General features: G+C 43.5%; 4 protein-coding genes across 6 annotated transcripts in view; 3 read left to right on the forward strand and 1 right to left on the reverse strand.

Moving 5' to 3' along the window:
• LOC114854327 (collagen alpha-1(XVII) chain-like) overlaps positions 1-7,954 on the reverse strand; it is a 29,680-nt gene extending 21,726 nt beyond the window's left edge. The window contains exon 1 of the mRNA XM_041068983.1: positions 7,757-7,954. The gene's annotated coding sequence lies outside the window, so the exon portion shown is untranslated. The remainder of the gene's footprint in view (positions 1-7,756) is intronic.
• LOC114845898 (small integral membrane protein 26) lies at positions 2,328-4,546 on the forward strand. The gene is given in 2 exon segments (XM_029134512.3): positions 2,328-2,537; positions 4,087-4,546. Coding segments are annotated over 2 exon segments (306 nt in total). The 5' UTR covers positions 2,328-2,418; the 3' UTR covers positions 4,274-4,546.
• On the forward strand, positions 7,382-13,854 carry dtd1 (D-aminoacyl-tRNA deacylase 1). Of its 2 annotated transcripts, none has more exons than XR_003785776.3 (6): positions 7,382-7,554; positions 7,952-8,042; positions 8,186-8,421; positions 9,136-9,227; positions 11,850-12,076; positions 13,175-13,854. XR_003785776.3 is itself a non-coding variant. In XM_029148797.3 (6 exons), exons 1-5 carry the CDS (start codon positions 7,512-7,514, stop codon positions 12,003-12,005), a joined length of 618 nt encoding a protein of 205 aa, XP_029004630.1. In that variant the 5' UTR covers positions 7,396-7,511; the 3' UTR covers positions 12,006-12,015; positions 13,175-13,854. The 2 variants fall into 2 exon arrangements, 1 of the variants encoding a protein (XP_029004630.1); XM_029148797.3 differs by having other exon boundaries at positions 7,396-7,554; positions 11,850-12,015.
• Positions 13,855-15,773: 1,919 nt separating this feature from the next.
• Positions 15,774-16,493, forward strand: part of LOC114854404 (sodium/potassium/calcium exchanger 3) — an 80,478-nt gene continuing 79,758 nt past the window's right edge. Inside the window, exon 1 of one of the 2 annotated variants that reach the window (XM_029148741.3) lies at positions 15,774-16,222. In XM_029148741.3, the coding sequence (XP_029004574.1) occupies positions 16,030-16,222 (193 nt within the window). In that variant the 5' untranslated portion in view covers positions 15,774-16,029. The remainder of the gene's footprint in view (positions 16,223-16,493) is intronic. The other variant, XM_029148751.3, reaches the window with a different exon arrangement.

A 16,493-nucleotide genomic window follows, 5' to 3' on the forward strand; every position in this document is an offset into this window, starting at 1 on the left:
GCGGTCCCTGCCTGGGGCCACATGGACGGCAGGCCGGAGACCTACCCTCCCCACGAATGTGATCAAGCGAATGGTGTGGGTGGGAGAATGTATCTGAGAGTGCATTGGTTCACGTATGATTGACTAATTTGTTGTGAGGAAGTCTATGGTGTGTGTGTGTGTTGATGTGATGATGTGTGTTGCACATGTGGGTGGGTGTATGCATCTGTGTTTGTGTGAGTTGGTATGCGTGTGGTGCGGTTGAAGTGTGGGGGGTCCGGTTTTTCGCCCGGGGTACGATGATCGTCTGCCTGGGTGGTCTCTTTTCTGCTGACCCCACCAATTGCTGGCCTTGTGCTGCAGGCCGCTGTAGCGCCAGGGGATGAGGTCGGGCCGATGGGGTAGGCCCCGCTCCGCCCGTGTGGGGGTGGTGGACTGGGGGCGGGCCCCACTCTGGGCGCGGGGGCATCTTCTGGCGGGCTCCCTACGGACCGTGGGTCCTCGGGCTCTACTCTTTCAGGCCGACCCTCCCGCCGGGGGGAGTGTTTGCCCCTGGTTCTCATGGGGCGGACAGCGTTGACCCCCGGTGGCCCACTCTGGCCTCGGGTGCTGTCTCTGTGGCTGCTGCAGCTCTGCCTGGGGGGCTCTGTGTGGGCGGCTTGGGTCGCAACACCTGCCCTCCTGGAACTGAAGGTGTGTGTGCTCCCTGGCTGCTAGGATTCCTTCCTCTGCTTGCTGGATGGGCGTAGTGGCGGAGCCCCTCCCATCACCCTGGCTTCCACAAGTGGCATTGTTCATGCACCAACGTCTGCCTCACCCTTTGGGTGAATAATGTTAAGCTACAGCCTTACTAACCTTGTAGTGGGACACTTTCCAAATCCAACTGTAAGTATTATTGATACTTATCACTACCAACATGAATAATGTGTGAATATGGAATTTGTGGTGTTGTATGTCATGACTTTTATTAAGTAGTATGGGATATGTATAATAATGCACATATGTATGTATATTGTATGTATATGTTTGTATTAGTATGTGCACATACCTTAGCACTATTATTGGTATTAGTATTAATCTCCAAGGTAAACCACAGCACAAAAATTGTTTAGTTATGAATGTATTAGCCTAAAGTACATCCATGCTTCTTATTTATTTTATTTATTTTATTTTTTTTTTGCTCCGATTGTTTACTTAACAGATTTGCTTGGTTTCAGCAGCTGGTTGCACCCCTTACCCCCCCCCCCCCCCCCCCCCCCCCCCCCACCCTCCCGCATACACACCCTAAAGCAGATCCCTAACCTGTCCACCAACACAGCAACATCACACACATTTTGGATTAGCTAAATAAACCATTAAATAAACCATAAATCAGGAAGAGTATATATATTCTATATATACTCTTCTTGTTAAAGCAAAGCTGTCCATCACAATATGGCATTCAGCGTAATATATGCTGCTTGCTTAACTGCTGGACAGAACAAAAAAAAAAAAAAAAAAAAAAAAAAAAAAAAAAAAAAAAAAAAAAAAAAAGGAAGCAGTAGTTGTATTGTGTGAGCCTGAGGCAAAAAGTCTTCTGAGATGTTTTAGAAGCTTTTTGCAAAGGAGTGAATGATAATTTCTCTGCATAGATAATCTGGAGGAACCTTCATTCTCATACAATCCAAGGTCGTTTTGGTTAGCCCCCATTAATAATCAGTGAAGTTTTCTTTTAATAAATCACATCTATACGTCTTTCAGGTCAGTCCATGTTCAGTCCAAATATTAACAGATCAAAATAGATCCTGTTTCTTTTCTTTTATATTTAATTTATTCATTCTCATTAGTGAGCATAACAAACATGCATGCAGAATCTAGGCAAGATGTGGTAATAGAAATTGTAGGCACTCTGTACAGGTTAAGGAAGGTAGAGGTGATGGTTCAGTTTATTTGGGTTCCAGCACATGTAGAGGTTGAGGGTAATGAAAGAGCGGATAGGCAGGAGAAGGCAGCAACACAGAAACCAGAGGTTGAGGTAAAGATAAAGTACAGTAAGGCAGAAATTAAAAGTATAGTTAAAAACCGACTGGACAGGATTTGGCAAGAAGACTGGGACAAAGAGAGAGAGGGAAGATGGTATTATAACACACAAAGGAAGGTGGGGGTGATGATAACATGTAATGGGAATAGGAAAAGGGATGATGTGAACAGTAGGATGAGATTCGGGCATACTCAAATACATAATTCATAAAAGAATGTGTGTAGAATATATATTTTTTCTTATTCGAATAATGCATACTCCAATACAGGAGGTGGCGGTAATGCACTGCATAGTTTGCCAACCGCCAAAAAAAACTCAATAAGAAAAAGACCAACCCTAATGTCAAACTACTTCCGGGTTAAATGTCGCTCTGAGCTTAGTGGACGCTTCGTTCTAAGACGAAGGCAGAGTTCGTGGTCATGAAGGTTCAGGACGCGGTCCAATGGTACAAACGAGCATCTTTCGTCTACGCCTTCGGTGTCTGGAACGTGATCGGAGGGCTCTTGTATTTAAAATACAAAGGTCCCAGGCAAGCCAGGTGAAACACACACACAGTGTACCGACACACGCGCACACGCACGTACTCAAACATTATTCTGATAACGATAACAATTATGCAGGATGCGTTAAACAGCGCATTTGCAATTCAAAATTTTGTTTTTGTACTGGTTCATTCATATTTTATGTAAATAGACTTTGTTTGTATTATGAGGCCTGAAGTAATGCTACAACTACAATCTGCTATTTGTTCTCTGTAAGAGTCTCCGTTTAGTATCACAGCTAATATGACTGATTATTACTTACACATACAGTCAACTCCAAAATTATTCATAAGACGATGTACAAGAGGCATCATTGTAGAAAATGATCACCCATCTTTTATATAGGAGACCCTACAACCCGAAAGGGTTATCTCATTGCTGTAAGTCAGGGGTGTCCACCTGATGCCGACGAGGGCCGCTGGCCTGCTGGTTTTCCTCCTGCCCCAGCTCCTACTGATTACCTTGACCAGATGTGTTCAGTCAAGGCGGAAAAGCCAACTGACACACGTGATCAATCAGCAGCGAGAGCTGGAAAACCAGCATGACACTCGAGGACCGGAGCTCGACTCATATAAGTGAATACCACAAATACCAGTGGAGACATGAATAAGCTGTTCAGCAATTATGGGAAGTGTTTGATTGCTGTAACACAATGTTTGAAAATGATGCCTCTCGTACATCGTCGTATTATTTGGGAGAAGCCTGTGTCATTTCCAGTTGAAAAAATACGAAACTTGCTGGTTTAAGGAAAGTCACTTAGGTCAGAATTTTGAAGGGTTATGAATGATTTCAGGCTCGACTGTATATGCCTACTGCATTTATCTAACATTCTTTTATATGTTTTTTAACACTGTAATGTCCAACACCACTTGAACACCGCAGCAGCGGCAAGAGGATTCGGCCTCATTCAACAGGTTGAATCCGTCCCTGAAACGTAGCGTCCAATTCACAGACAGGCCGAGAAAGCCGCTTGGTTTGCTCACCAGTCTCTGCACGAACGGAGACTTTTACTAGTTTAATTCTGTTCTGAACTAATCTTTGCTTCGCTCGCTCTGATGGTGGATGAAAGGTGCAACAATGCAAACAAACAACCAGCAACGAGTGAAAACTGTTATTGTTGGTGACGTGCGCGTCAATCAAAACAACATCAAAAAACGAGGAACAGCAGTGTCAAAACTGTTGTGTATTATTTCTACGATATTGTACAGACTCCAAAACTATAGTATGAATACAATAATTATTGTATGTCTGGCAACGCTGGGGCCAAATTCCCTGCAGCACAGACTGGCCAACCAAAATAGCGGGATCATCTGCAGGGCGGGATGTGTCATCACGAATCATGAGTCAGGGGCGTGTCTTGTGTCCTGACCTCTGCCGAACCCCTGACACTGACTCACCGAACCCCTAGGGTTTGATCGAACCCAGGTTAAGAAACACTGAGCTAACACCTGTCTTTACTAAGCAGTTTTAACATTTTAGTAATGAATGTCAAAGCTATAACCCTCCCAGTATACTTAGACGACTAATATTTTTGTTATTGCAAAGTACAAGTGATCTGAATCAGTTATTTGTTATCTCTTCTTCAGAAACAAAACCAAAGAAAATGGAAGAACCATAATATCCATTTCGAGTAGTGTATGAGACTCCTCACAGCAAGACCATCATAACATACAAGAAAGACTTTGTACCATTCACCACAAAAATCAGCAATCCCCTCCAGTGGTTCCGGTAATGGAGACAGCAAAGAATAGGTGCTGCATCACTGTAAATGACAGTGGACGGAGATTTACTGTTGTCAACATGAAGAAAGAAGAACTGATGATTTGATCTATCACAGGGAGCTTGTGTTTTATTATTAGAATATCATCAAACATATGTTTAAACAGCACCAGATTGTGACAGTAAGTGTCTGATGATTGTTTGAGCTCTAGTAGGTGGTGTTTTTCAGCTGCTGGGTGTTGTTGACTACAGAACATGTCGCACAATAAACAGCTGTGTTGTAAGACCATGAATTCTTTTTTCACTTTAAATTAATTAAGTGTTTGAAAATGTGTCTCAATGAGACAGTCTTCCTTTTTTCTCCAGTTTGAGATTCAACAGCTTCTGTATTATTTAGTATAGCGAAGAAATGTCTTTCTTATCCTATACTGTTTTCATAAAGTTTATGGCTTGGTATGTTCAGCTCATATTGTTTCTTATGTAGGTACAAAACACATACACCTTTCCCTCCACGGTGGTATGGTGTTGCGACAACAACAAGCCACGGGTCACTCCTGATATTAAAGCTCTCCTACAGGTGAAGAAGAGCGCGTTTAGATCAGGGAGTAGGGAGGAGCTGAGGAGTATACGGAGGGAAAAGCCCGCTACAGAAGGAAGATGAAAAAGCAGGACAGCACAGCCCTTTTTATGACTCTGCGGTGGCACCAGCCGTCCTGTACGTGTGGTCTGCTGGAGCAGCAGCATCACAGTGAGGGACAGGAAGAGACTGGACAGGATCATCAAGAAGTCCAGCTCTGTCCTGGGCTGCACTCTGGACACGGTGCAGGAGGTGGGTGAGAGAAGGGTCCTGGCTAAACTCACATCCATCCTGGACCAGGACTCTGACCCACTGGAGGACTCACTGTCTGCTCTGGAGCAGCTTCAGTGACAGACTGATGCACCCTCGCTGTGTGAAGCAGAGATATCGCAGATCTTTCCTACCTGCTGCCATCAGACTGTACAACCAGAACTGTAACACACACACTATCAGTGGTTATGTCTAAAAGACTCTTGCGCAATATTTGCTCAATATCATGCAATACCCATCCATGATTCCATACACTACTCACTCGGCTCACCTGTACAGTGCAGTGTGCCTACTTATGTTAGCTTGGTCACTGTATATTCTACTCTACTCTTTGCATTCACTGTACTCTTTCCTGCACCATAATGTGATTCACAAAAGTAATAATGAGAAACTTAATGTTATTTTTAGCCAAGAAAAAGAAAAGTAATTTCACTACACTGATATTAATTGACGCTTGATAGAGATACTTTCACGACCAGTGCCCAGACTTTTGAAGCTGAAGCTGTCAGTTCACAGTAACAACACATTTGTACATGCCTCTCAGCAGCTGCTGTGTGTCTCAAACTGTTATGACAGGCTGTTACAAACACATCACTGTAGAATAGAAGGAGCAGAGCAGGGGGGTGTTCCAAGTGGAATTAGAGGTTTAATGCTGGCGTATGAAGAACTTAGGAGGACTATAATTAAAAATAGCAATACAGCTGCATCAGCGAAGGAACGAGAGTTGACTTGGCAAACATTAACTGACAGAGTGAATGCGTGGGTTTATTTAATTACAGTTATCTTACACGCTCCTCTTTTATTGTAATGGGAAATTAAACATAATGTTCACATCCTTTTTACTATTAATTTCATAAGATTAGAATAATATTGGATAATAGCAATATTCTTGTTTAATAAGGTGTTATCCTTCTGGAGCAAGAAGAACTCTGTCCCAAGTCAAAATGAAACACAATCATCCAACAAAAAGCTAAGTTTGATTACACAATTACAGGATCTATGTATTAAACATGTTTAACACATTCTTAGCTAATAGAAAGAACTACCCCTACCCTACCTTCTACCCCAACACACGCGTGCGCAAAAACTCAACCTGTCCACCTATTCTGCAATATCCCAAATATCTAGGAAGGACTAATAAACACAAATAATAAACCATTAATCAAAAGGAGTATCTATATTAAATATTCCTGTTGAAAATGTAATATGGTTCATCACAATATGAAATTCAGCTTAATACATGCTGCTTGTTGAACTGCTGAAAAGGACGCACACACACATGCAAAAAGAAAGTCTGAATGTCAAAGCTGTCGTCAGTATATTTAATACTAATACTATATTTAATTGCAAAAATGAACAAATAACTGCTACAAGAAGTACTTTAAAGGGACTGTAAAACACCCCCATCCCCCTATACTGTACTTCACTCATACTGCTGCCAAACATTCCACGTGTGCTGTAAAAAGATGTTACATTTGTGTGTATATATATATATATATATATATATATATATATGAATATATATATTCATATATATATATATATGAAAGGGCCGGGCTGAAGGACAGCACAGAGGCACTCATCCTGGCTGCACAGGAGCAGGCCCTGAGCACCAGAGCCATAGAGGCCCAGATCTACCACACCAGACAAGACCCAAGGTGTAGACTGTGCAAAGAGGCCCCAGAGACGGTCCAGCACATAACTGCAGGGTGTAAGATGCTGGCAGGCAAAGCATACATGGAACGCCATAACCAAGTGGCTGGCATAGTATACAGGAACATCTGCGCGGAGTATGGACTGGAAACCCAAGGTCAAAGTGGGAAACACCTCCCAAGGTGGTAGAGAAACGAGCGAGCCAAGATCCTGTGGGACTTTCAGATCCAGACTGACAGAATGGTAATGGCGAACCAACCAGACATTGTGGTGGTGGACAAAGAGCATATATATATATTATATATATATAATATATATATATATATATATATATATATATATATATATATATATATAGATTTGAAATTTACAGAAAAACATTCATTTATAACAATTGTTGCATTGTATAGCTATCAAATTAATGAGATAATACTAGGTAGGTAAAATTAAAATAGTTACCCCATACATAAAGCGAAAAGGTGTCAAAGCAAAAACACAGAATTACAGTATTGAACAATACTATATTCTTCCACCTTCTAGAGAAGTCACGGGGGTAAGAGAGAGAGTAGGTTTTAGACACAGAAGGTGGCGGTAATGCACTGAGAAAGTATGCAAACCGCCATTAAAAGCCGAAACGAAAAAGCCATTAGGGTGCGCTTCATTTGTTGAACGCTAGAGGTCAACAGCGTCTCGTCCACTCTTGTGAGACTGCCGAAGTTGTTAGAGCCCGTTCCGTAACAAAACCAAAACAATGAGAGCTATCGTGCAGAGGGTCACCAAAGCGACAGTGACAGGTGAGCAACTGACTGAATGGACTGCACCCGAGCCGCTCTTCTCATTTGACGCTTTAAAAGTGCCACAGCTTTCACGCGCTAATCTTTCTGTCCACGCGAGCTAGCGAACCTAGCTGGGTTAGCATAGCGTTAGGACGGCCGGTAAAATGAATGGAGCCCACCCAGTGCACCGCTGCTAGCTAGACTAGACCTCTGCTCAAACCTGTGGAGGGCCATTGGCCTCGCAGATAATGAAAGCCTGTTCCTGCTGTAGTTCGGAGTGACAGCTGAATGGCACCCCTGTCTGCTGGCGTCTTTCTTCCACGCACGCTGATGTCATTCAGTCTGTCACCTGTCGGCCACCGAAGGACGAGGGAGCACTTGATTCACTCATCAGGCTTTTTCTGTTTTTCTACAGTGGGGGACGAACAGGTCAGCTCAATAGGACGAGGGTTGTGTGTGCTCCTGGGTATTTCCACAGAGGACACCCAAAGGGAGGCTGACTACATGTAAGTAAGTTTATTATTTAAATTATACTATCTAAAACTGCATTAAGAATTAGTTAGAAACACTAAAAGCAAGGTTGATCATCCTTTGTACAAACACGGGCTGATCAGCGCCATCGCTCGTTCCTTCTTTCCTCGTCTTTCAGAGTACGGAAGATCCTCAACCTGCGCCTTTTTGAAGACGAGAATGGCCGAGCGTGGAGCAAAAGCGTCACAGACAGTGGCTTCGAGGTGCTGTGCGTCAGCCAGTTCACTCTGCAGTGTATACTTAAGGGCAATAAGCCAGACTTCCACTCAGCCATGCCCGCAGAGCTGGCTCAACCCTTCTACAACAGCATCCTGGAGAACATGAGGAGTGCTTACAGGCCAGAGTATATTAAGGGTGAGTAAACCTGTTGCATGCTTCTTTATTGCCCCAGTTTATAATACGTAGTGGCTTAAGAGGTAGAGCAGTCGCCACGCAGTGATAGGATCACAGGTTCGATTCCTGGCTCTCTTGGTCACGTGCCCAGTGTCCTTGGGCAAGACACTGGACCCCAAGGTGTAAGTTTTGAGCTAATTAAAAAACACAAACATCAAAGTTATCATGAGTTGGTCATAATTTCAGACTTATGCCCTGCTGTTTTATTGTCTTGTATTTAATACCCCCTCTCACTTCACACTTGGAGCACTTTTGGGGGGAAGGTTTGGATTGTCCGTGTTGTGATGATGGCGTGAATTGGGTCAGCCCACCTGGGAGCAGATGAAGAGAGGAGGAGAGCACTATGTCCCCGCAAGGCCGGCATAAGGATCATAATTAGCCCCCCCCCCTTGCTCCAGAGAGGAAACATCATGATGCAGCACTTTTCTACTGTGGCCCATGGCTTTATTGTGAAGATGGTGTCATTAATCTCACAGACCCTGTGGAAGAATAGAGAACATTTAAGCTGAAAGATCCCCTTTGCCTATACCCTACAGTATGTATCAAGGCTCCGTTTTCGCCTACATCAGTAGCCCATGGTGAACGTGGCTCACTGGTAAACGTCTGCCTAAGCTGAGTGGACTGTAGGTTCTGTGGCAGCAATGTTCATATCTTGTGTGTCTTTTGTGGTTCCAGATGGGAAGTTTGGAGCCCGCATGCAAGTTCACATACAAAATGATGGCCCGGTAACCATTGAACTGACTTCACCCACTGTCGATCCAAAACAGGCAAGTTGTAGAGCATAAAGATGCATTTGCCCTTTTTATTGTGTCACGTCCAAAGCATTGTATATGATGCAATCTAGCACTCCATGATACCTGATAAGTGTATCAGGTATCATGGAGTGCTAGATTGCATCATATACTGTGTCCAGCAAACCGCAGTCGCCGCGGTGGTTAAGCAATAGTGGCTCTCGGCCTCCCAGGAGGAGCAGGATTAACCACAGAGACAACACCCAAGTCAAGCCACCAGGAGTGTGGCTTGTGTAGCCTGGCAGAAGCGGGGTGAGCAGGTGGAGTTGCAACACATGCAGCGTCATGTCTTTGAAGGAGCTCTTTCTGTTTCTCTTCTTTTAACCACTGGGTGGTGATGTTTGATCCTGTTGTGTTGAGTATACTTAGTTCTTATGTCTCAATTAATTCAGTTTATTTTACCATCAGTTCTGAATGACAGTGAGGCTACAGCCTTGCTGTTTGTTTGTAAAAGTGCATCTGTGTGGGTGAGGTGTGGCTTTTAGTGCAGTTCCAAAGCACAGACCTTCGGGTGCTTGCAGCCTCTGCGGTTCCACTTGCCGTGAGAGCCGTCAGGAGCTGTTTCCAGCTCAAACTATGATGTAGAGCATGCCTTGTCAAACTAGAACCATGGAGACACTAAATGGATTTTATGTAGTTCATTGGTCTGTGTTTGCCCACTTCAGTGAATCGTGTTTTTGGTCGGCATCTAATAATTTCTGATAAGCGTATTAATATAATAAGCAAATTATTGTTTTGACTTCACATGATTAAGAAAATGACATACTGTACAATATAAAAACCTTTGCTATACGGTTAATCGTGATTATTGGGGAAACGTTTTTTGTCCTTTTTAAAGAGATCTGTATTATAACCATAAGGTAAGTAATAGACAGGCGCTATATGCCTGTAATAGGCTTACACCTCCCGCAGCCACTCAAAAGCCTCGCACATCTGCCTTACTGAACCGATTCTGGTCCCTTCCATGGAAAGCAGCCAGCGTCCCTATGCCTTGGCTAGGGGCCACCTTTGGTTGCTCTGCTCCTGCTGGGCCTGGCCAGTTTGCCCAAAGGGAGGGGATATTAAGCAATCCTCAGAATTTTAATCTTGTCTGTTTTGGATGCTTTGCTGTGGGGGCCATGGAGCCAGAGCCAAGGCTGAACATGAGGGATAAAAGGCCAGCCAATAGGGGAAGCTTGGCACATAGCAGGAAGTTAAGGAATGGCCAAGAGACACTGTTTCTTTCCTTACATGAATCAGGGCTGAAAGCTGGGGTTGATAGCAGAGGGGTCCAGGTTTTTTGTTTGTTTAGCTAATACACTGGCTATGTATTCGTTAAGCTTTGACCTGACCAACAACGGTAGTAATTCTGTTTTTATATTGCAGCACATTAATGTGTTTAAATTGAAATAACATGGGACATTTTTTGTGCTCTTTGAATAATGTAATGACTTATGCAATGCTTTGGATTTTTAACTTGACATTTAGTTTATAAATATTTCCACAGCAGCCATAAAAGTTTTAGCATCTGTGTTTACAGGCATTTTTTCAGACTCTGGTCCTCGTGGCCACTTCATCATCGCCGCTGTGTTCCATGGGCTGCGAAGAATACAGCTAAAATGAAGGGGGAGCGGGTTTGATTGGAGTAGCGACTAGTCGCACTGACTGGCATTGTGAAGGGCTATTTTGGACTGTGCAAGAGGCAACGCATGCAGTCATAACAATAGACTCATTGAAGTGATCATATGACAGCCCAGAATAGCTCCAAACAGGGGAAGAATAGAAGTAATCACACATTCAGAAAGACAAGTCAGTGAAGACTGCTGGTGCGTGGCGCTGGTAGAATCATGCCTCTGACTTTAACTGCATATAATCATTTTGTTGCATGTAACAGTAGGACCTCAGGGCAGGTACTAAACATACTGCAGAGGGTGATGATATAGTGTGTTTGTGTTGAATGCCTCATTCCACTGAGCCAAGCATTAGTTTAATTTCCAGTTCAGCAAAAATCGAGTTTGTAGTTTTGTTCAGAAGGGTGTGGTTTGCGTTGACATTTGTGACGCCACATTATACCAACAGTGCTGACGTCAAATAATGACAACCGTTTGGGGAAACAAGGACACATACAGATGAAGCTCAGTGAAATACACAAATCTGTTCTAATTTAAGCAGAGATATTTGTGTGCCAGCGAACTCAACCTGGTGTTCTTGAAAGCTGCACGAAGTGTAGTAAAATATGTATTAAAGTACCATTATCCCATGGTTACTCATCGACAGGCAAACAAAGTAAATGACTTTCATCATATTGAAATGACAGAACTGACAGATGTGAGAGTGACTTTAACATTCAACCACCAAAATCCTATCAGTTTGTCAAATTAACCTAAGTGGATGTTTGTGCCATTTAATTTTAAAGCAAAATTTTAACGCAAATTTCAAGCTTGTTTATATTATAGTTTCTTAATGTTGTCCTATTGATGTAATGGTCATCACTTGATGATGTGTGCATGTACAGTTTATGGTATTTAAGGAAAATTGGCTGAGCTACAGTTTACAATCAATAATCTATTCATGGCCTAAAGTAGATTTTCTTATTGTCTCCTACTGTATTCCCTTCAGCTGTCAAAGCTGGAGAAGCAGCAGCAGAGGAAAGAGAAGACACGCTCCAAAGGTCCCTCTGAGTCGGGCAGGGACAAGGGCGCCTTGCGTCCCCGACCGGACCCCAACGCCAGCAGTGGAGCAGAGGGCGACGTGTCATCAGAGCGGGAGCCTTAGTGTCAGCAGGGTGAGGGACAAAAGCATACCCGCAGTCACCTGATGAAGTGCACATGCTTCATATACAGCATGTACGTCTCAGTCTAATGTTACTGTCTGGTAATTTATTCTCTGTACTTTAATTAAAAAGGCAAACTTGTGTGTGATGTAGCCATCACCACTTTTCACGTCTACTTCTATCTTTGTTATTACCAACGTTGCGGTGAAGCTCGGCAACGCTCATGAGAGACAGACCTGTTTGTTTCTCATTCTTTGGCTCGTGTTGCAGAGATTAGGAGGGTGAGGGGGAGGGGGAGAGGAGAAGGCTGGGGCTTCGCTTTTCTGTACTTGTTTACTGAATGAGTTGTGGAAGAACAGAGGTGGGGAGGCATCGAGTCGGCTCCCTCCGTGCCCCCTTGTGCTCTCCCCGCTGAGGCTGCTGCTGCTGCTGGCTCCTGTGGCACAGCTCCTTGCCCTGTGTGAGCTCCGTGGCAGGCACGTACATCAATGGCATTGTGACAGGCATTGTCTTTATTCGATAACATTTGTACAGCGAGTAACTGATGGGCACAATTGAAATTCAGCAGTGTGTGTAGCCGTATCTAAACGCACTCACTGGAAATTTTGCGGTCCTGAAATTCTGTCCTGCACTGAAATACCTAAGGAACCCTGTTCCCTTGGCTAAAGGAATAATACGTAAATGTACTGCGCAGAGTAAGATGAGCATCGCTCCCCTGTCCTATTTCTGCAGCTGCATCATTCACCTCATGTGCCAACAGCTAACAGCTGTTAGCTGCTAGCAGAAAAGTGATTGTCCTTTTAAACTGCAGTATGTTATGTGATGAGATGGAGAACGTTAATAAGTGTTAGAGTTCAGAGTTCATACAACAATACAGACATCTGTATGCTGCAGGTCACTCCTTAAGGAATCGTGTCTGTTTACAAGCAGAGAAGGTGGTTACGAGCAGCTAAGTTCGTTCATCATAGCTGAGCTGGGGTGTGCCACACTTTGAAGTCCTCTTGTTGGAAAGGCCAAAAGAATAAGGTCTGAGTAGTCAGTGCAAAGATTGCTGGGGATTTGTGTCTATATAAGGCATTCTTTGTTTATATACCTAATAATAAAATGTGTAATGCAGTTGCGGTAAGTCCTTATATCAGATTTTATAATAACACTGTTTCCTTTTCTGCAGATGCCATACCCGGAACATGATGGTCAGCTCCTTTTCCTCAGGAAGGCTTCAATCCTCAGTGACTCTCGCACCCTTCTGTTTCAGAAGCGTGTCCCTCTTCTCCTCCTTGACCTTTCACCTTCAAATCCAATGAGACAGATTAAACAAAGTTTGAACAAAGTAGAAAAGAGGATAAAACAATGCCATGTTTTTGCATCTCTGTGATGTGAGAATGAACAAAGGTGTTCAGAAAAAGAGCGTGGGCGACTGAGGATGGAACAGACCTCAGCTGTTTTCTCTGTCTAATTCTCCATGCCTGTCCCACCCTCGGCCCACTGTTCCCATTAAATCACTGCTCAGAGTTGCAGCTCTGACCCTGAAATCCTTGTTCCTTTTCTTGACCCTTGTCTTTTAACTGTGGCCCCAGATTTCATGATAAGGTAACAACCTCAACATATGGGCCACACACATGTCATTTGTGCTACAGGCAAGAGGTGCCACTGCTCTGCTTTCAGCTTGGTCATAACAAGTCAGCTCACTCAACTATCTGTACTTTGGCTCCATGGAGGCTGTCCTTGAGTGCAAGCAAACATTGCCAGTGCAGATGGACAGAGTAATGTTTCTGATCATTACCCCTTCCTATTGTTATTTGACAGATCTGAATGTATTTGTTGTCCTTTTTATAAAGACCTCAGTTGAAACAGTGTTGTGTTTGTTTGATTTCCTGCAGTTGTATGTGATGCAGAAGCAAATATGATGGTCCTTATTTCTTCTTCCACGATCAGCACCTGGGTTCCTACACTGACCCATCTCTAGCTTAGTTTTTTAAGGAAGCTATTCCTGGACAACCACACAGTACCGTGTACGACTCCTGCTATGTTCTCACTCTTCAGTGGTGCTGAGGTGTCTTCATCTTGTGGTGGCGAGCTGCTGTAAACCTGGATTCAGGAGCGCTCTCAGATGATGTGACCCAGATATGTCTGCTTGGTAGGTACAGTAGACTTCGTATTTCTTCAAACTGGGCTAGAGCTGTAGCTCTCTTCTGTGGCGACAGTAAAATGCAAGAAGACCGTTTGACTCTGAACTATTTATGTACTGTACCAAACATCCCTGGTTGTTGCAATTGATCTAAGCTGCAAGGGGGTGAGAACAGGCAGTGTTGAGGGACAGATGTTCACAGTTTGCAGTTCGGAGAAATCACCTGTGTGCTGTTTGCATGTCTTTGTGCGAACACCCCGAGCTGCAGGGCAGGGCAGTGGGAGTGTTGTCAGTTGGACATGGGAAAGTGGGTTAAATTCCAGACATTCTCCTACATCTGAAGCCACGCCGTTTCTGGTTTGTCTTCTCTATAGCTTTGCTGTGTGTGTATGTGTTTCTTTTTGCGGAGCCCACTGGCTATGGAAAAACAATTTAACTGGATTTAATTTGTGGCCCCCCTCCCCCTCTCTCCTCCCCGTTTCCCCTCATATTTCTTTTCTTTTGTGTGCCTCTGAGAGGTTGGAATTAATTTTGTTTATATACTTTATTCCCAGCTTAAAGTCAATTTGCAAGTTAGATAGGCTGGGTTTGTGGCTCCACTTGTGTAATCAGCCACTGTAATTCTGTGTGATAATAAAAATAGGTGTTTATCTAATGTAGGGAAAAAAAAATTATTGGACAAAGTTGCATCGTTTCTTTTCAACATATAAGTCCTAACTTTTACATCTTGTCCTTTTTTTAATCCGTTGTACCCCATTCTCTAAAGGGTTAAACAAGAACAATTAAACAAGTTGCCTAAAGCCCCAGCCACTTTTTCCATCATTGCTGGAAAGTTTCCAGTGCTATTTATATGAAACTTCATGCCTAACAATAAAGAAACCCACATGGCCTCAGTGAGGTATTTCCCCATTATCCTAACATTCAGTTAAACTAAAGTTATTAAGCTGCACATGCAGGAATATATGAGCATCCTACAACAACACATCTAATGTACCTCTTGCTGGGTGGAGGTTTTTTTATTTTAGACCAAATTATCAAAGAGACTGTAAATGAGCTTTCATACAGCTTAGAGTTGGGCTGTGGTATTCTCATGTTAGTGATAACAGTAACGCTGTTGTGATTTGTGGCAGTTGTACACTACACCCACTAAAGTGTTTGGCAGTCGCCCAGGAGTTGTAAAAAAAAAATTAAGCATTGGTGAAATATTATTTAAGAAACCTGTTGCTGTGCTATCATTAAAAAGCATTTTCAAAAAATCTTCAAAAAGTCCAAATGCCACTTTTTTATTTATTATAACAAATAACATAAGCTCATTTGATCGGTGTTTACCGATCAAATCATCCCATCATCTGGGAACTAAAACAGGGACAAATTTACATAATGCTTAAACTACACATCACATACTTTAAATTAAATTCACATTGTTTTTACATGCCAGAAACCCATATCAGTTGTCTATGATAGCTAAAAATGATTATGAAAGAAATGTTAAACGTATGAAATGTTGTATGAATGTATGAAATTATATTGTCACCTGGGTTTCACTGTAGTCATCGCGCGTGCAAGTGTGCGCGCGAGCGCGCGCTCGCCTGGCCTCGCGCACGGCACTCGGCAGACAGACGCGTCCATGGAGAGCTCGTGCAGCCGTCCCCATCCTCTTCCTCTCCCTCTTCCTCGCCACTTCCAAAGCCACATTTCACCATGACATAAGCAGCCCGCCCGGCTCACAGGCTTGTGTTCGCAGCATCCCAAGCAGGAGCGACATCCAACCTGACACAGTCCTCGCTCGTTTCTCTTGTAGACCCGTTCACGCTTCTCTTTTTCATCCGCTCCCGGGAGATAAGTTCCCGTAGAATTACAGGAGGCGGCTCGTTTTTTTTCCACTTCGGGGAATCTGCATGGATGTGGCAGCGCCGGGGACGTCTCTGCCAGGTATCCTGCTCCGGAATCGGCCGATGCAAGTGATGCCAGACGTGAAGAAGGTCAGAGCGAGACGGAAAAGGCGCAAAGAGTTGGTCGTGATCCAGATATGCGTGTTCGCTGGCTTGCTTCTGGTCGTCAAGTGGTTTTCCCTCTTAGCGGAAAATTCAGGTAAGAATTTCGAGGCTTGTTCGGCTCCTGCACGAGGCGCTGGGAACTAAATTCCTTGGCGTTAGCAGTTAATTTGTTTCGTTATTTAACATATCTGTAAATGTTTATAATTCCAACAATACTCTGCAGAAATGCCGCTAGCTGCGCTATACAAGCTTAAAGTTAAGTCATATATGCATATACTCTGTGAAAGCACTGCTATCAGTCTCTGTGTGATGATAATTATATCTTTACTTATGGGGGACCAATAGTTTGATACATTGACTTAATT

Source organism: Betta splendens, chromosome 1 (assembly GCF_900634795.4).
Source record: "Betta splendens chromosome 1, fBetSpl5.4, whole genome shotgun sequence".
Lineage (NCBI taxonomy): Eukaryota > Metazoa > Chordata > Actinopteri > Anabantiformes > Osphronemidae > Betta > Betta splendens.